Source organism: Hyperoodon ampullatus, assembly GCF_949752795.1.
Source record: "Hyperoodon ampullatus genome assembly, chromosome: 15".
NCBI lineage: Eukaryota > Metazoa > Chordata > Mammalia > Artiodactyla > Ziphiidae > Hyperoodon > Hyperoodon ampullatus.
This window is the reverse complement of record NC_136928.1, coordinates 65,607,748-65,628,815: the sequence shown is the minus strand read 5'-3', so window position 1 is coordinate 65,628,815 and position 21,068 is coordinate 65,607,748. Positions and strand designations below refer to the sequence as shown.

At 45.0% G+C, this 21,068-nt stretch overlaps 1 protein-coding gene across 1 annotated transcript in view; it reads right to left on the bottom strand.

The window, feature by feature from the left end:
- The window catches only part of ALK (ALK receptor tyrosine kinase), a gene marked incomplete at both ends in the record, with an annotated part of 722,458 nt that overhangs the window by 327,096 nt on the left and 374,294 nt on the right, over positions 1–21,068 (bottom strand). The window contains one exon of the mRNA XM_079720718.1: positions 7,668–7,869. Coding sequence (XP_079576844.1) covers positions 7,668–7,869 — 202 coding nt within the window. The remainder of the gene's footprint in view (positions 1–7,667; positions 7,870–21,068) is intronic.

Sequence of the window (21,068 nt, the reverse complement as noted above, 5' to 3'; positions counted from 1 at the left end):
GTCTACCTCCTAAGAACAAAAAAGAGTGCCATGGCCCTGCTGTTAACCTGGGAACTAGATGAGAGACAATATATGGCATTCTGAAGAACAAGATGCATGGTAGATGGTGGGTGAATAGTGGATGGATGGATGGATCGATGGATGGGTGGATAAATGCATGGATGGATAGATGGGATGGAGACTCCCTCTGACTCTAAAAGGTCAGGCTCTCTCTAGTCCACTATGTAATCTTCTCAGTCTCCATGGCTTTGAAAGCCACAGTCCTTTTGAAGAAAGAATAACAGATGTGTTCTGAGAAGACCAGCCAGTGGAGACCAGTCCCATCCATGATCTGGGATACACCCAGCTACCCCAGCTTGGGGGCTGCACAGTAGGCAGGATCGGGCCAGGCTTGGATAGCCTTGTCACTAGGATGTCTACCCATAAGGGAGAGAGAAATGACTCTCCACCCTGCACACAAGTCCATCTCTCTCCTCCAAGCTTTCTTTTTAACTTTTCTCCTTCGTGTTTAGTAAATAGTTATAGAAAGCTACCCGCTTATGTGATCAAGCAAGTCAAACTGAGGTATTAGCCGTCATTCTTAATTTTTGATGCACATCAGAATCCCGGTGGCGCTTTCTAAAAATTCATATGCTCATGACCCTTCCCAAGACTAATAAAATCAGAATCAACTGGGAGGGAATTCAGCTGTATGGATTTTGAAAACTGTGTGGTTCTGATTTGTACCCCCAAATCCTGAGACCTACCATCTCAATGGCTTAAAGTCCACGTGCTAGAGAAGACCAGCATTTAATCACTGTTTCAATATTACTACTCAAAGGGGTGAGAAATACGATACATCCAGGCACAGTCAGTGGGACTGGTATTTTGGGGTGCAACCTAGATCCTTCCGAGGGGCATGAAATTGCTAACCTTGGCCCTTCTTACACCCACTCCCCTACAACCCTGAGCAGCCTGGAGGAAGGCTGGCCCGGGAGCCCTGAGAGGGGCAGCTGGGAGGGGGTGAGGGGAACACCCACCCTGCATTATCTAATTTAACTTCACAACCGCCCTATGAGTTGGTTCGGTTATTACCATTATACAGATAGGAAATCTGAGGCTCCCAGAGACTTGCCCAAGCCCACACTGTGTGTGGGGCCTACCTCTCCGCACACTTAGGACTGGAATCTCACGACCGCCTCTGCTCGGAGAGCTCCCAGCTGCACGACTGTTCCCGTGACAGGGTGTCCAGGAAATATGTCCCTGACAAGCCTAGGTGTGAGTTTTAAGCCTTTTAAAAATCATCTTTAAAGCCTTTGAATGGCTCTCTCTTTTTAGTGTAAATCACCCAGACATTAAAGCCCTTATTGTATATTTATTAGTGTGTTATTCAGACCAAGGGGAAAAGGGAGAAGCTGACACTACGAGTGACCTTGAAAGTGAGAAGAAGCTGGGCCTGAAATTAAAGCATTGTGACACTGCCACTCAAGGGCATCAATTTCAATAAATGATCACCTTTTTTTATTCCTGATCGCGTTTATCCTGTTATCAGTATCTGAGGAGAACTTTGGCTGGCGATGCTGAATGCCACAGGCCTCTGATTTCCCCACACTGGCCGGACCTGCCACAGTGCCCTGGGCTGACTGAAGTTAAACCTAGCACAGCCTGGCAAAGGCAGTCAGGCATCTTTTCAGAAGCAAATGCCCTGCGTCATCTTTCCATGTTGCCCTACCCTGAGCCTGTCCCTCACTCAGCCTGCTGAGACCAACTGGTCTGTTTACAGGAAAATCCAGGGTTCTGTACATTAGCGGTGGAAGGTCTCTGTGGGTCAGTAGTGGGTAACTGTCCTGTGTGCCAGACTGGTGGGCCCGTACGTAGAGTCTAGCATTTCCTGCTCTTCCATCCTGAGTGGCAACCTGAGGCGGCGTGTTGGCGTTGCGGGATGGAGGAAGGGGCGGGGGCACTGGAATCTCCACTTCAGGAGGTAAGAAGCTGAGGCAGGGGAGAGCTGTGGTTGTTCTATTACCACACTGCAAATTAGCGGTGGAGCCCCGACTGACAGCACACTTCCTGATGCCCACGAATCAATATCGCTTTGGGTTAAATTACTTTGGCAGGTCTCCCATTAGGATTGTTCCTGGTTTTAAAGCTGGGCTCTTTGGTCAGAACTGACTGGTTTAAATAAACATGGCAGCTGTGTGGGTACACAGCATGGACACGGGTTTTTCTTCACCTGGGCAGGGGGCTGCAGTTTTTAATCTAAGGGCAAAGAATTTGAGAATTTCTTGATGCAACTATTCAGCTGGGAGACAGACAAACGAGATCACAGGAGGACTGGGCTCTGGGGTCCAACATGGGTGTGAGTCCTGGCTTTGTCAGGAGCCTGCACTTTGACCTTCATCATACCTCATCAGGCCTCTAGGCCTGGCTTCCCACATCAGGAAATCAACGGGACAGATGGAACTCAAGTCTCCTTTGAGTGTAGGGGTTAAGCTCCCACAGAAAGGTGAAGCTTCATGCCATGAAGAATCTTGTTTCTCTGCTACCCACTGGAATGAGCCTTGTTTGTGCTGTGGAAAGGCCCTGACCGCTTATCTTGGCTCGAGCCCGGGTATCACCAAATCCTTTAGGTTTAAAACATCTTTTCAAGAATTAGTAATTCAAAATATTGGCAACTTCTATCCCCTCAGTGTCCAATTCTTCCCTCCACACACTGTGTAGTTCTGGTCACACATAATAAAGTCCCCAGACACCCAAGGCTGCAGGAGAAACTGTGTGCGTGAAGAGGAAGGAAGACTCGTGACGACATCCTGGAAGGAGGCCTGGAGAGTTGCTCTTACAGCCTGAGACACCACCAACCCTTGTGCTTGTGTTCTTGGGTCCAGGAAGGCGCCGATTTCACACTGCCAATTACTGCCGACTGCTCTTTCTAAAACAGCTTTCAGCTGAAAGGCAGGGATGTGCTGGAGGCAGAAGCAGGAGCTGGGCTGCCTGTGCTGGCTTTGCTGGCCAGTGATCTTAGCTCAGCCTCTTAAAATTTCTGGGCCCTAATTTAAAAACATCTGCATAAGCAGACGTTTTTACTTGCTTCTCCCTTACTGGACTGGATGCTCCTTGAAAGCCATGCCTGTGTCATCTCCGGCTGTGTATTCCTAGCACCTATTACACGGTGGCGCTCCATCCATGGGAGTTAAATGAATTACGAGTGAGAAGGATCTAGCATGTATTAAGTATCTACCACAGTTGGGCACAATGTGAGCCATCTTCCTCATGCCGTTTCACGACTCATCATATTAAATAGGTATTATTATATTCATTCAATTCATGGAACTTCGTGGCCTCTAATTCAGAGTTAAGATGTCCTCTGCCTGCTGGATTCTGTGGCCAGCGGGGCTGGCTGTCTGACAGCCCATTTCTCTGCTTCCTTGCTTCTGTGGCCGTTCTGGCCGGGCAGATGAGCAGGCCAGGCACGCGTCGTCGGCTGTCCCCTGGGAGGCCCCGGGCCGAGCCAGGCCGCCTTGGCAGACTCAGGCGCTCGCGCTCTGAATCATTTAGATGTCACGCACACTGCTGTGGCCTTCCAGGCGATGAGGAGGGGGGCAGCTGCTGGGGTTCCCCAGCAGCCTCCCCCAGCCTCCCGTGCCTCCACGCAGGCTGCTGCACCGAGTGCTCACGACTTAGTGGTTTCCTGGGGACTTGGTGGCCTCTGACTTGTCTTTCCTCTGAGTCAGGCTCTCCCCAGCCGACTTTGCTGTGACAGCTTCCTTCCTTGTCACTACAAATGCCGAATGTTGTTTTCCCAGTAGCGGTCCCCGAACCACCATGTTCTGCTCTGAGAGGAAGCCCTCTGTAGTCATCACTCTCATCACCGCCAAGATTTCACCACACTGATCACTGGGCTGCTGGGGTCATCTCTGATATTAAAGGGAATGAGCTTCCAGCGGGGCAAACTGCCAAGAACCTCAAAACCAACAGATTCTTGAGTCTGACACTGACTCCACAATCAGAGAGCAGACGAGTCTCAATCCTTCGTGATCCCCAATTGTAAGCAGAGCAGGTGAGGGCATTAAGTAATGGCCTCTTACATTTGCATCCTGCTCAGAGTGTGCAAAGCCCTTCGCATCCTTAATTGCACTGACCCCACATGACCCCACATGACTCCACATGACCCCACGTGACCATGTGCGCTGGGCCAGCATCATTAACCCCATTTTACAGATGGGGAAACCAAGGCTTAGGTGGGGATGGAATTTGCCTCAGGTCATAGAGCTCATTCATGGAATATCCTTTCATAAACCATCAAAGGCTGGCCTCTGTGTCCCTATCACCTTTATGGTCCTAACAAATACAAAATACCCAATAAATGATTGTTCATTAAACTGATGATTGAATAGTGAAATAGGACTTAAATTCAGGGCTTTGATTCAAGGGCATAATAATTTTTCTGCTGCACTACTGAGCTCTTCCAGCAACGGGTAAAAATAGTCTGAAGTTAGGCTGGTTAGGTTCAGACACCCTCCTCCCTGTCTAGCCAGTGACCCTGGGCAAGTTATTTGGCTTCACTGAATTTCTTCATCTGTGAAATGGAAGATAATAACAGTATCTGCTTCATTGTGTTGTTGAGTATTAAATAAGAAAAGGCATGTATAGTGCACAGCAGTGATTGGCTAGCACATCTAGGAAGTGTGTAATTAGTGTTAACAATAGTTATTACTATTGTAATAGTAATAACAATTACTATAGTTATAGGGTATTATTGTTATAGGGTAGGGATGGGCCTTATGTGTCTGTGAAACCCAGTACCTGGTACAGTGGCTGGCACATACACGAGTCTAGGGCTCAAGACACTTGCCTCCCAACACTGACACTCATCATGTGACAGGGAGCAAGTCCCTTACCGCTCCTGGCCTTAGTTCCCACACCTGTGAACTGACATGGTTGAACTGGGTAAATCCCAGGGCTCCTCCCTGTTCTAAAATGCTTTATTTATTTCAGTGGTCTCAGTGGGGCAATTTTGCTCCCCAGGAAACATTTGGCAATGTCTGGAAACATTTTTCTTGTCACAACCAGGGGAGGTGCTACTGGCATCTAGTGGGTAGAGGCCTGGGAAGCCGAGGACCATGCTCAGTACAGTGCCCACAAAAAGAATTATCCGGCCCTAGACGTCCATAGTACCGAGGCTGAGCAACTCAGATCCAAGCCCACATGAATAGCCAGAGCTCTCTGAGTTGCTGGACAAGTGCCTGTGACCTGCAGCTTGCCAGGCCCGGGCAGCAGAGCTCCTCCACGCAGCAAAGCAGTCTACGGGTCGCCCCTTCAGCTGCCCCCTTGTGCCCTCACCACGCTGATCTTGTTAGTGGGGAGGCTAGCTCAGGCATCTTTAATTTAAACTGGAATCACTCTTGCTCATCACCAGACTCCACGATGGCCCTGCCAGGGAGAGGGGAGAACATCTCGCCACAAGACGCACGGAGCCTGGCCTGAGGCAAAGCCCCTGAAGATGTAGGGGCAGCCCTAGCAAAGCCATCAGGTCAATGGGCTTGCCCAGCACCCCTGCTCCCTTTCTCCTGCCTCAGCTCCCACCCTCCAGGGGGCAGACCGATCCTGGTGATGGAAGAGTCACGCTGGGAAGAAAATGCATTGGCCAGCAGGGTGGACACGGAGACTGGCGGCCAGGGCAGCCTCAGGGGAAGCTCACAGCCTCCTGCACCGTGCAGTCTTGGTCTCCTTGTTCTCACCACATGTGGAGGAAAGGCTGCCATCACATGCTCCCTGGCTCTTCAAAGAATCTAGATCAGCTCTTTTTGCAAGGTTCCTTCATCTTCCATTTCCTCTTTCCCAACCCCATCCTTTACCCCCTGAATTCCTGCTGAGGGGCTATGGGTTTCCCAAAAGCAGCCCGAATGAGGAAAGGGGAGACCTGGGGTCCAGTTAAGGCAACTATAAATAGGCTGCCTACCTCCTCTCTCTGCCTCAGTTTTCCTGTTTGTTAATGGGAACTCAGTTGGTAGTTATGAGCACAGGAAGATAAAGAGGGGAAAGCTCTTAGCAAGCCCCCGTGGCTCGTCACACCGAGGCGCTATCGTTTTCCTGAGGATGCTAGACAGGGACCAGGCCCTGCTACTTAGGAAGTGCTGAAATCCTGCAGCACTTGTCCTCTCACACACATGCTCATTCAGCCTGCATTTCAGGGAGACCCCAAACTCCATGTCCACCTGTGACATCAGTGTCTCCCTACCCGCTACCTAGCACCTCAACAGATTGATTGCCTGAAGTCCCAGCAGCCCCAGGCAGCACTCTCTGGTCTCTGTCAGGCTTGGTGGGGCAGGAATGTTGAGCAGAAGTCAAAACAAACAACTCATGGGGCTGGGCAAACACATACAGGATGGCACTGCAGCCGAGGCCACCGCCATCCCCACCCATGGATGGGAGACCATGCCATCTGGCGCTTCTCACAAGAAAAGGAGGCTATACTGGAGGGAGGCTTGGCCATCAGAAGGCAGCTCATCCCTAACAGTGGGCAGCTCACACACCTGACATTCCTGGTTTCTGGTGAACAGACACAATTGGTGGTTGGGCCCCTCCCAGCCAGTCCAACGAGACATTTCAGAGGCAAGAAGATAGACATGAGTTTAGGTATGAGGAGAACACCTTTCTTGAAGCCAAGATTTCATTCCTGCTGGGATTGTAGCAGCTTGTAGTTCTTTGAAACACAAATAAATACAGATGGGCCAGTAGCAGGGGAGTGGGGTGGAGACTTTCAAGAAATGAACAAGGAGGCCATATAGCTTTATGGGAATTGCAGTGGGCAGGATGTCCCCACTGACCCAGCACACCATGGAGATGGGTAGTATCATTGTTCACATGGAGCCTTTCTGAAACATATTTTCTTAGAGGGAAAAATGTGAGGTCTTTCTCTAGCAAACACGCCACAAAGAAGGATCTCTCACTCTTGTTGATTATCGGAGCAGGGACCCCTCAAAACTGAAGTCTTATGGAATGAGAAAAAAGGCAGGCACAGATTCCCTTGTTCAGGTTTGCTTTCCAGTGTCACTACTTCTAGAGGCCTGATGGGTCACTGAGGAAGCATGTTGAGTGTGTCCAGGAGGCTTAAGTTCACTGACATGGGTATTGGGTATGACTTCAACGTTGTGTAAGCCTTAGAGGTTCTAGAACAAATCATGTTCCTCTCCTGAACTGATGCCGTGTGGCATCCCTGACCTATTCTGCTGTGGCGTCCCACACTGCTGTAGGACCTGCCTGGGCAGCCACAACTGTGTGCTCTCTCCTTTCCTGCCAAATTTCTTCTGGTACAACCCAGTTTCCAGCATAATAAATTACTTTCATATTGGCCTTTTAACACTCCCCTTGGCTGTTTTCTTCTTGACTCCATCTAGACTTTGGGAAACGAATATCTTTAATGTCCACTCTGCCAGCTGGTCCTCTGGCCTCTGGAAGGACCGTCAGCCTGGGCAGCCAGAGGATCCCACAGATCAGTGCCCAAGACACCATGCAGGGAATATTAGCAGTAATGGCTCAATCTGGACCCTACCCATTAAAGGAAGATTGTGAGTTTTAAATAGATGTCAATTAAGTATGTGTCAAATTTCCATGGTGTTCTGGGAATTTGTAGCCAAAAGCCAAATCTACATTTACATAATGGATCTTGAACATGGGGAAGGACTTACCCATGCTTTCCTGGAGTGGGTACCAAGGGGATCTCTCTTCCAGCCTCATTGTGGGGCAGCAGCTGGGCGACGTACCTCCCAGAGGGCTGCAGGTGCCTGTGCACCGAGACGGCCAGCCTGCAGTGCTCGCTGCTGCTCCTCATCCATGGACTCAAGATGGTGTGCTTGGAGTTCATCGAGGTGTTGAGGAGGAGGAAGGCGCCTGCCAAGAGACAGGGAAAGTGACTCTGCAGTGTGTCCAGAAGGGAGGACCAGCACAAGCTCTGTGGCGGGATTTAGAGACCAAGGGCGTCAGAGTCAGCGATGCTGGAGGCCTTTCTCACCTTCCTTACACACACCTGGCCCTCTTCCCCCTCTCTTAGGTCGTCTTTGTAAAAAGCAAAGCCTGAGGCAAGAGGATGGTGACCTGGGACTTGGGCTTTATCATCAGGCAGATCAAGGTTCTCACCTTAGCTCCCCTACTTACTAGCTCTATGTTCTTGAGACTCAGGTCCCTCATCTGTAAAATGGGAATGAAAACATCTACTTCAGTGGTTGTGAGGATTATGTGAGGTAAGCATGGAGAGCACATTACCCAGTTTTAGGTAGAGAGGAAGCACCCTTATAAAATAATCAATTATTTGATTTCGACTGTCTTCTAAGTTAGAGATGACAACTCACAGATTCTTTCCCAGCCAGTAGGCACAATTAACAAAGTCCCATAAGAAGCAGAAGGCTAGGACAGATTATTTAATCCCCAAAGAGTGATGAGAATCAGAAACTCAACCAAGTGCTAAGATGTTCTTGGTGGAGGAGGACAGCCTAAAGAGAGTCCCTCCCTCCGTACACGTTCCCAGAGTAGAGCCAGGACAACAGTTCCTTCTTATAAACATCCATGTAGCCTATCTCCACACCTCACAAACCAGGACACTCTGGGGTATTTCAGGCCACGCTATGGGTCACAGTTTAAATCAGAGCTGACCTGAGTTCTCCATATCACACTCAAGCCAACTTCGGACTCAACTGACATCTGTTGGACAATTCAGAGTTTCCCAGGAATGTATGGGTTGGCTCTAGGCTTCCCAAATAGTTATGACCAGTTCAAGGTTTTCTCTGAGAGGTGGGTGGCTTATTTGGTTCACTTATTATGTAGCTAAGATCATGGCTCCCACTCCTTTGCTTTCTAGCTAAGTGATCTTGGGCAAAGCATTAACTTTCTCTGGTTTCAGTTTCCTCATTAATAAAATGGGGTGGGAAGGGTTGGCTGAAGTCAATAATCTCTTAAGATTCATTTCAGCTCCTGAGTCTATGCATCATATGTATTTGCAACTGGTCTCCGCAAAGACAGCCCTACAAATCCCTCCTGGTGCCATGCCTGTAGAGTTTCCCTCTGGGGCAAGCCAATCCTAACTCCAGTAGCACAGTCCAAGAGACCTAAAAGAACCTTGTATTCATGGGGATTACTGTCAGCATAAAAGCATGGCACCATTTTATTGTTCCCAGTATTCCTTCTGATGCATTAATTTTACTTGCTACACTCTGCATTGAAGTTTTGGACCTTTAGATGCTGCTCCTTTTGCAGTGAAAGCCTAGTCCCACAAGATCCCCAACTCCTGTCAAAACCAGCTAACAAGTGCTCAGCCTTCTTTAATCACCCCCCAGCGTTTTGAATTAGTCTCCTTCTGCAGATAACCCAATTTACCGAGTAGGCAAAGGAACTAGCAGCCTACAATAAAGAATGATGCAGATGAAAGAAGGGGATTCTTACCAGAAGCAAAGCATTTCCAAGGACACATATTGTGTCAGGAATTTGGAGAGCTGCAATATTCTAGAAGTAGATAAATGTGACTTCTAGTTACAATCAGGATGAGGTCAGCACAAGACTGTTTCTGAGTTGAATCAGTGGCTTGGGTCAGTACTGGAAGCTGAACCCTCTGTAATTACTGGGAAGTTTCAGCATGGCCCATGGGCCTTTGAAAAGTGCTTTACAACCCTCAGTAAATAATCTATATTATTATCCTGTTTTACCATGGGGGAGACATTCTTGTCACAGGCACAGAGGTAAAAGAAAGGAATTAGAATTAAAGACTCAGAATTAGAAAGGACTTTAAATAGTGAAAGCTATGTGGGATTATTAATAGATGAAAATAGGAAATGGGACCAGAAGGAATTGGATGTACTTTTAAATGTTTTCCTCCTCCTCTATCCCAGTTTTGCCTTGAAAACATAGAAGTTATATAAACATATTCAAACAAAGTAAATTAAACAAATGCATATTAACAAATTCAGTGTTTTAGGTAGGAATATGACTCATTTAAACTTATGGGCCTTTCCAAAATTTGTCTCTAATAAGGTAAACTATTGCTTCTGATACTGTTTAGATTGGGGTTGCCTTTAGTTACTTTTTGAAAAGTGCTTCTAAATAATTCTATCCCCACAGGGATCATCCTTTGATGTGAAACTGTTTTTATAAATAAGAGGCTACACCAATGCTGCTGATGTTCTTGGTTATCCACTCCTCATCCAATTCATTATTCTTTCTTGCCAGGTGGGGTACTATAAGTCTGATTAAATGTTCATGTCTCAAGCCTTCATTTCAGTTAAGAGTGAACTTGGCTTTGAACAAAGAGTTTTGTAAGCAGAGATCCACTGGCCGTGTCTTGGGAAGAGTTTCCTTTCTTTACAGAAGGGATGGTGTCACTCCCACCACTATTTCCTTCTTGCTGCCTTGAACGAGGTTGTGACAGCTAATATGTAGCAACCACCTTGTGACTATATGGAAAAAGTTAATACATTTACAAAGCCTGACAATGTACAACTGCTGAGCCCATGCTAGAAACTGTCTTTTTCTATGATTTATTACAAACTAAAATAGAAACTTTCTACTTGTTTCAACTATCACGTCAAGTCTTGCTGCTATCAGCCAATTCTAACTACTTTATATGAGTTTATATAAAGTTCTCATTTGTGGATATTAAAGTTATAATTCTGGAAAAAAAAAAGGACTTTACGATGGTCTAATGTAATGTCCTCGCTTTTCTAGAGAAGCAGACTGGAGATCAGAATGAGGAAATGACTTGCCCAGTTTTAATTTGAAAGTCCAGAGACCGACCAGACTCCAGGTCTCTGGACTCCTAACCAGTGCTCTTTCCCTTGTATCTTTCTCATTGTCCCACTGTATTCTTTATCCTAAAATATGACCAGGGTGCCTTGCGGGCAAGTTGTATATCTCAGGAGCCCAGACAGATGGGAAGGGAGAAAGGCGGGCAGATGGGTACTGCACCAAATCCATTTGTTCACTGGCTTCCTTACTCCTTTCTGCCCTCAAATTTCATTTATTGGATGCCTGCTTTGAGCAAACATCCAACCACTGGCTCTGCCCTGGGGACACAGACATGAGCCAGACACAGTTCTGGCTTTCAAGGAACGCGAGGTCCCATAAGGGTGATGAGATGTCTGCACTAACTTTACTCAAAAGTAGAGGTTATAGAGTCATAAGACACATAAGAGATAAAGCACTTTGGAAGGCTCCACGAAAGAGACATTAGGTTCAGTTGGGAAGACTCATAAAGAAGATGACCTTTGAACTAGGTCTTAAAGGGAGAGAAAAACAAGGATATTGGCAGAAACAGCTGTGCAAGAGTTGAGAGGAAGAGGAGTCAAGGCAGAAATGTAGAAAATGTGTAGTGGCATTTGGCTGCAGAGTGACACGTGTGACGAGAAGGCTAGGAAATAAGGAAGGGCAGTGAGTGGGAACCAGACCACAGAGAACATTTCATTCCCAGCTAAAGATGTCCAGCTTTACTTTGTGGATAACAGGGAGCCAGAAACGGTTTTTGAGCAGGACAGGGACATCATCAGGGTGGTGCTTCCGGAAGACTAATTTGGTATGGTGGGGGGCAGGAGGGATCAAAACTGACCCAACCTCATCCTCTACCACCAGTTCACACTAGGCAAGGACGAGACTAAATGCAAATGTGATGTGTTTAGTATGTTACCTTTGTAAGCAAAGGTGCTATGTTAGGGACAGACTTTGGGACTCTACCGGGGCTTCTAACACTAGGCTAGTATATATCTTTTCAGAGCAAGTGAGAGCCCTGGAAGCATCTCTGGGGGCACAGTCTTGCTGCAGACACATTGGGGGTGCATTCTGGGGTTAGGATGAAGCCACACATGCCACGTATTAGGGAGCAACAATTGTGTCTCGGTCTGAGACCCTACTCTGTTATTTTTAATTGGTGGAAAGTTGGATTGAAACCAGTTTTCTGAGCTACTAAAAGAAAGAATGTGGATACTCTTCCGGGTAAGATGGCGGAAGAGTAAGACGCGGAGATCACCTTCCTCCCCACGGATACACCAGAAATACAGCTACACGTGGAACAACTCCTACAGAACACCTACTGAACGCTGGCAGAAGACCCCAGACCTCCCAAAAGGCAAGAAACTCCCCACATACCTGGGTAGGGCAAAGCGGAGAGATTCCCGCACAGAGGATCGGTGCCGAGCGGGACTCACCAGCCCGAGAGGCTTGTCTGCTCGCCCGCCGAGGCGGGCGGCGCTGGAAGCTGAGGCTCGGGCTTCGGTCAGAGCGCAGGGAGAGGACTGGGGCTGGCGGCGAGAACTCAGCCTGAAGGGGGCTAATGTGCCACAGCTAGCCGGGAGGGAGTCCGGGAAAACTCTGGAGCTGCCGAAGAGGCAAGAGACTTTTTCTTCCCTCTTGGTTTACTGGTGCGCGAGGAGAGGGGATTAAGAGCGCTGCTTAAAGGGGCTCCACAGACGGGCACGAGTCGCGGCTGAAAGCACGGACCCCAGAGACGGGCGTGGGACGCTGGGGCTGCTGCTGCCGCCACCAAGAAGCCTGTGTGCGAGCGCAGGTCACTGTCCACACCGCCCTTCCGGGAGCCTGTGCAGCCCGCCACTGCCGGGGTCCCGGGATCCAGGGGCGGCTTCCCTGGGAGAACGGACGGCGCGCCTCGGGCTGGTGCAACGTCACGCCGACCTCTGCCGCTGCAGGCTCGCCCCGCACTCCGTGCCCCTCCCTCCCGCCCCGCCTGAGTGAGCCAGAGTCCCCGAAGAGGCTGCTCCTTTAACCCTGTCCTGTCTGAGTGAAGAGCAGACGCCCTCCGGCGACCTACACGCAGAGGCGGGGCCAAATCCAAAGCTGAGACCCAGGAGCTGTGAGAACAAAGAAGAGAAAGGGAAACCTCTCCCAGCAGCCTCAGAAGCAGCGGATTAAAGCTCCACAATCAACTTGATGTACCCTGCATCTGTGGAATACATGAATAGACAACAAATCATCCCAAATTGAGGAGCCAGGAGTCAGTGCTGTGCCTCTGAGGTGGGAGAGCCAACTTCAGGACACTGGTCCACAAGAGACCTCCCAGCTCCACATAATATCAAACGGCGAAAATCTTCCAGAGATCTCCATCTCAACACCAGCACCCAGCTTCACTCAACGACCAGCAAGCTACAGTGCTGGACACCCTATGCCAAACAACTAGCAAGACAGGAACACAACGCCACCCATTAGCAGAGAGGTGGCCTAAAATCATAAAAAGTCCGCAGACACCCCAAAACACACCACCAGACGTGGACCTGCCCACCAGAAAGACAAGATCCAGCCTCATCCACCAGAACACAGGCACTAGTCCCCTCCACCAGGAAGCCTACACAACCCACTAAACCAACCTTAGCCACTGGGGACAGACACCAAAAACAACGGGAACTACGAACCTGCAGCCTGCGAAAAGGAGACCCCAAACACAGTAACATAAGCAAAATGAGAAGACAGAAAAACACACAGCAGGAGAAGGAGCAAGATAAAAACCCACCAGACCTAACAAATGAAGAGGTAATAGGCAGTCGACCTGAAAAAGAATTCAGAATAATGATGGTAAAGATGATCCAAGATTCTATTTCCAAGATCCAAAATCTTGGAAATAGAATAGATAAAATGCAAGAAACAGTTAACAAGGACCTAGAAGAACTAAAGATGACTCAAGCATCGATTAAAAACACAATAAATGAAATAAAAAAAACTCTAGATGGGATCAATAGCAGAATAACTGAGGCAGAAGAACGGATAAGTGAGGTGGAAGATAAAATAGTGGAAATAACTGATGCAGAGCAAAATAAAGAAAAAAGAATGAAAAGAACAGAGGACAGTCTCAGAGACCTCTGGGACAACATTAAACGCACCAACATTCGCATTATAGGGGTTCCAGAAGAAGAAGAGAAAAAGAAAGGGACTGAGAAAATATTTGAAGAGATTATAGTTGAAAACTTCCCTAATATGGGAAAGGAAATACTTAATCAAGTCCAGGAGGCACAGAGAGTCCCATACAGAATAAATCCAAGGAGAAATACACCAAGACACATATTAATCATACTGTCAAAAATTAAACACAAAGAAATCATATTAAAAGCAGCAAGGCAAAAACAACAAATAACACACAAGGGAATCCCCATCAGGATAACAGCTGATCTCTCAGCAGAAACTCTACAAGCCAGAAGGGAGTGGCAGGACATAATTAAAGTGATGAAAGAGAAAAGCCTGCAACCAAGATTACTCTACCCAGCAAGGATCTCATTCAGATTTGATGGAGAAATTAAAACGTTTACAGACAAGCAAAAGCTGAGAGAGTTCAGCACCACCAAACCAGCTTTACAACAAATGCTAAAGGAACTTCTCTAGGCAAGAAACACAGCAGAAGGAAAAGACCTACAATAACGAACCCAAAACAATTAAGAAAATGGGAATAGGAACATACATATCGATAATTACCTTAAATGTAAATGGACTAAATGCTCCCACCAAAAGACACAGATTGGCTGAATGGTTACAAAAACAAGACCCATATATATGCTGTCTACAAGAGACCCACTTCAGACCTAGAGACACATACAGACTGAAAGTAAGGGGATGGAAAAAGATATTCATTGCAAATGGAAACCAAAAGAAAGCTGGAGTAGCAATTCTCATATCAGACAAAATAGACTTTAAAATAAAGACTACTAGAAGAGACAAAGAAGGACACTACATAATGATCAAGGGATCGATCCAAGAAGAAGATATAACAATTGTAAATATTTATGCACCCAACATAGGAGCACCTCAATACATAAGGCAAATACTAACAGCCATAAAAGGAGAAATCGACAGTAACACAATCATAGTAGGGAACTTTAACACCCCACTTTCACCAATGGACAGAACATCCAAAATGAAAATAAAGAAGGAAACACAAGCTTTAAATGATACATTAAACAAGATGGACTTAATTGATATTTATAGGACATTCCATCCCAAAACAACAGAATACACATTTTTCTCAAGTGCTCATGGAACATTCTCCAGGATAGATCATATCTTGGGTCACAAATCAAGCCTTGGTAAATTTAAGAAAATTGAAATTGTATCAAGTATCTTTTCCGACCACAATGCTATGAGACTAGATATCAGTTACAGGAAAAGAGATGTAAAAAATACAAACACATGGAGGCTAAACAATACACTACTTAATAACGAAGTGATCACTGAAGAAATCAAAGAGGAAATTAAAAAATACCTAGAAACAAATGACAATGGAGACACGACGATCCAAAACCTATGGGATGCAGCAAAAGCAGTTCTAAGAGGGAAGTTTATAGCAATACAATCCCACCTTAAGAAACAGGAAACATCTCGAATAAACAACCTAACCTTGCACCTAAAGCAATTAGAGAAAGAAGAACAAAAACATCCCAAAGTTAGCAGAAGGAAAGAAATCATAAAAATCAGATCAGAAATAAATGAGAAAGAAATGAAGGAAACGATAGCAAAGATCAATAAAACTAAAAGCTGGTTCTTTGAGAAGATAAACAAAATTGATAAACCATTAGCCAGACTCATCAAGAAAAAAAGGGAGAAGACTCAAATCAATAGAATTAGAAATGAAAAAGGAGAAGTAACAACTGACACTGCAGAAATACAAAAGATCATGAGAGATTACTATAAGCAACTCTATGCCAATAAAATGGACAACCTGGAAGAAATGGAAAAATTCTTAGAAATGCACAACCTGCCAAGACTGAATCAGGAAGAAATAGAAAATATGAACAGACCAATCACAAGCACTGAAATTGAAACTGTGATAAAAAATCTTCCAACAAACAAAAGCCCAGGACCAGATGGCTTCACAGCCGAATTCTATCAAGCATTTAGAGAAGAGCTAACACCTATCCTTCCCAAACTCTTCCAAAATATAGCAGAGGGAGGCACACTCCCAAACTCATTCTATGAGGCCACCATCACCTTGATACCAAAACCAGACAAGGATGTCACAAAGAAAGAAAACTACAGGCCAATATCACTGATGAACATAGATGCAAAAATCCTCAACAAAATACTAGCAAACAGGGCTTCCCTGGTGGCGCAGTGGTTGAGAGTCCGCCTGCCGATGCAGGGGATACGGGTTCGTGCCCCGGTCTGGGAAGATCCCACATGCCGCGGAGCGGCTGGGCCCGTGAGCCATGGCCGCTGGGCCTGCGCGTCCGGAGCCTGTGCTCTGCAGCGGGAGTGGCCACAACAGTGAGAGGCCCGCGTACTGCAAAAAAAAAAAAAAAAAAAAAAAAAAATACTAGCAAACAGAATCCAACAGCACATTAAAAGGATCATACACCATGATCAAGTGGGGTTTATTCCAGGAATGCAAGGATTCTTCAATATACGCAAATCAATCAACGTGATACACCATATTAACAAATTGAAGGAGAAAAACCATATGATCATCTCAATAGATGCAGAGAAAGCTTTTGACAAAATTCAACACCCACTTATGATAAAAACCCTGCAGAAAGTAGGCATAGAGGGAACTTTCCTCAACATAATAAAGGCCATATATGACAAACCCACAGCCAGCATTGTCCTCAATGGTGAAAAACTGAAACCATTTCCACTAAGATCAGGAACAAGACAAGGTTGCCCACTCTCACCACTCTTATTCAACATAGTTTTGGAAGTTTTAGCCACAGCAATCAGAGAAGAAAAGGAAATAAAAGGAATCCAAATCGGAAAAGAAGAAGTAAAGCTGTCACTGTTTGCAGATGACATGATACTATACATAGAGAATCCTAAAGATGCTACCAGAAAACTACTAGAGCTAATCAATGAATTTGGTAAAGTTGCAGGATACAAAATTAATGCACAGAAATCTCTGGCATTCCTATATACTAATGATGAAAAATCTGAAAGTGAAATCAAGGAAACACTCCCATTTACCATTGCAACAAAAAGAATAAAATATCTAGGAATAAACCTACCTAAGGAGACAAAAGACCTGTATGCAGAAAATTATAAGACACTGATGAAAGAAATTAAAGATGATACAAATAGATGGAGAGATGTACCATGTTCTTGGATTGGAAGAATCAACATTGTGAAAATGATTCTACTACGCAAAGCAATCTACAGATTCAATGCAATCCCTATCAAACTACCACTGGCATTTTTCACAGAACTAGAACAAAAAATTTCACAATTTGTATGGAAACACAAAAGACCCCGAATAGCCAAAGCAATCTTGAGAACGAAAAATGGAGCTGGAGGAATCAGGCTCCCTGACTTCAGACTATACTACAAAGCTACAGTAATCAAGACAGTATGGTACTGGCACAAAAACAGAAAGATAGATCAATGGAACAGGATAGGAAGCCCAGAGATAAACCCACGGACATATGGTCACCTTATCTTTGATAAAGGAGGCAGGAATGTACAGTGGAGAAAGGACAGTCTCTTCAATAAGTGGTGCTGGGAAAACTGGACAGGGACATGTAAAAGTATGAGATTCGATCACTCCCTAACACCATACACAAAAATAAGCTCAAAATGGATTAAAGACCTAAATGTAAGGCCAGACACTATCAAACTCTTAGAGGAAAACATAGGCAGAACACTCTATGACATAAATCACAGCAAGATCCTTTTTGACCCACCTCCTAGAGAAATGGAAATAAAGACAAAAATAAACACATGGGACCTAATGAAACTTAAAAGCTTTTGCACAGCAAAGGAAACCATAAACAAGACCAAAAGACAACCCTCAGAATGGGAGAAAATATTTGCAAATGAAGCAACTGACAAAGGATTAATCTCCAAAATTTATAAGCAGCTCATGCAGCTCAATAACAATAAAACAAACAACCCAATCCAAAAATGGGCAGAAGACCTAAATAGACATTTCTCCACAGAAGATATACAGACTGCCAACAAACACATGAAAGGATGCTCAACATCTTTACTCATTAGAGAAATGCAAATCAAAACTACAATGAGATATCATCTCACACCAGTCAGAATGGCCATCATCAAAAAATCTAGAAACAATAAATGCTGGAGAGGGTGTGGAAAAAAGGGAACACTCTTGCACTGCTGGTGGGAATGTGAATTGGTACAGCCACTATGGAGAACGGTATGGAGGTTCCTTAAAAAACTACAAATAGAACTACCATATGACCCAGCAATCCCACTACTGGGCATATACCCTGAGAAAACCATAATTCAAAAAGAGTCATGTACCAAAATGTTCATTGCAGCTCTATTTACAATAACCAGGACATGGAAACAACCTAAGTGTCCATCAACAGATGAATGGATAAAGAAGATGTGGCACATATATACAATGGAATATTACTCAGCCATAAAAAGAAACGAAATTGAATTATTTGTAGTGAGGTGGATGGACCTAGAGTCTGTCATACAGAGTGAAGTAAGTCAGAAAGAGAAAGACAAATACTGTATGCTGACACATATATATGGAATTTAAGAAAAAAAATGTCATGAAGAACCTAGGGGTAAGACAGGAATAAAGACACAGACCTACTAGAGAATGGACTTGAGGATATGGGGAGGGGGAAGGGTAAGCTGTGACAAAGTGAAAGAGCGGCATGGACATATATACACTACCAAACGTAAGGTAGATAGCTAGTGGGAAGCAGCCGCATAGCACAGGGAGATCAGCTCGGAGCTTTGTGACCGCCTGGAGGGGTGGGATAGGGAGGGTGAGAGCGAGATGCAAAAGGGAGGGGATATGGGAACATATGTATATGTATAACTGATTAAATTTGTTATAAAGCAAAAAAAAAAAAAAAAGAAAGAATGTGGGCAAAATAAAGGAGGTGCTTCCCTTTTTCTCAGAAAGATTACATGCAAGTGTGCTTGTACGTGTGCGTGTGCACGAACGTGCACACGCACACGCACCCCTGCGAAACTCAAGTTCCCAGCAGGAGCAAATCAAGCTGAAGTTGCTGGGGCTTTGGGGCTCGTCCTGTACCTCCCTCCTGGGTGTGGAAACACATTTAAATTCTTTCCTGTGACTCAGTACCTCAATAATGAGACTCTCAAAGTTGACTGGAAGATGGATTACTTTTCCAGTTCTAATATGTGAGATAATGTTTATATGAATTTTATTTTTTGCAACTGGACTATCAATAAGGGACTGAGCTTAGAGTATTTTCACTCTCAATGAAACTCCATAGTTGAGAGCTCTCTCTTCATCAGCAGCTTTCCTCTACCTCCAAAAAATAAAATAAAAGGAAAAAATACATTTCATAAGCTCCTTGGGATATTGTCAGTATAAATCTTTTAAAGTCAGTGAGAATTTTTCTCTCCTCTCCCTCTTTCCCTGTTTCCTGTTTAGTTTGCTCAGAATAGCTTGGGGCTATGGGAAGGCTCCTGGGGTCCCTTCTAACTAAGAAGGATGGCCTGGCATCTCACAGACCTTCCCCCAGTGTGGGCCGAGGAGGGGTGGAGAGGCAGATCAAAGAGCCCTGCTTACACAGTGCCATGATCATGGTTTCCTTATTATTGGATTGTGTTGATGTGTTCAATGATTAAATATGAAGTGGTTATTATTTTTATCTCTGGTCCCTGGCATAGGGATGTGTTGCTCTTATCCCAGCCAGCAGGGCTCAAAGTATGAGCCAGAAACCAAGGTGCATGAATATTGAGATCAGACAGACTCTTTCATATTCAGGCTCTATCTCTATCCAGTTCTAGGCTTTAGACAAATTATTTAAACTCTTTAAGCCTTAGTTTGCTCAGATTTAATATGGGTATAGCCTCCCTCATATGGCTGTCGTGGAGATTAAATTAAACTACATGCATGGAGTGGCCAGTACAGTGCCTGGCCCTTAGTAGGTATGTGAGGAATGTTGATTTCCAGCTTTGAGGGGTGTCTCAGTCTGGAGCTCCTTTTATCTATCACTAAACTTGGAATCAGAAGGACTGAATTTGAGCCCTGGCTCTGCCACTACCAAGGTTCCTTTGTTTGTAAAATGAAAAGGTTGGATAGAGTCTCTCTGAAGACGCTTAGAGCTCCAAATTGTCAGTAATTCTATCTGCCTGCCTAGAATATTATTAATCTAAAGGAAACGTGTCAAATCTCCAAGCTCCTGAAGACTTCTTCTCCTAATTCACCTCTCTGAGGCTTCTATGCCAACAGTTTCAATCAATTGGCCAAATATTCTGTAAACTGGGGTTCCTTGCCCTGCTTCCTCTCTTCCAATTCACATGAATGCATCCCTGGGAAGGGCTCCTGTCCTAGCATCATTTGTTTCTGTAGATGCCGATGCTATAAGGCTGGTACCACCTCTAAATGTCTCGTATTTAACACAATGCTTGCCATATGGCAGGCACTCAATGACTTTAAAAATGAAAGTAATTTATACATATGGTGAGGGGTCAAATAGTTCAGAGTAGCTCATAATAATAATTTTAAAAAAAACACTATCCCCAAATCCTGCTCCTCTCACCAAATTCCAAAAATATTTTTAAGGATTTCTAATTTCTTTTGGCAGCTGCCTTCATGATTCTAGATATTATGATCACAGAGTTATTTGTTGGTGCAACAATTTTGGCTCCTTAACATTGATGGTACAGTAAAAAAAAAATGATACTATCCCCCTTCTAATTATTTTTTTAATCCTGTTTTACTTTTTTATTACTTTCCTTTTCATGGCAACTCTTCATGGCAAATTTATCACTTGTGCCATCAGCTTTAGACAGTATCACCTGACTCTCCTCCCTGGAAGATGATGCTATTAGTCTTCCTGCTCTTCTGCATTTTTCCACGTCCACCTCCCAAGGCAGCTATGTTTTCCTCTATATTGTCAAGGTTGTGTAAGAATGATTAATTCTTGTGTTTTGTTTATAGGTTGATGCTACATGTTGAAAATCAATAAACAGAGCTTTTATACTGAAAACTATATATATGTATTTTTTTCACTGCAGTGAACAATGGTTATATTTATAAACGTCTTTATAGGTCCAGTAATGCATCCCACTCCACAGAGAATGTTTCTAACATCAAGAGTAAATGAATATTCATTCTCTCTCTGTCTTACATCATCACTTGTCAAAATTGTGGCACATTATAATTTGCCTTA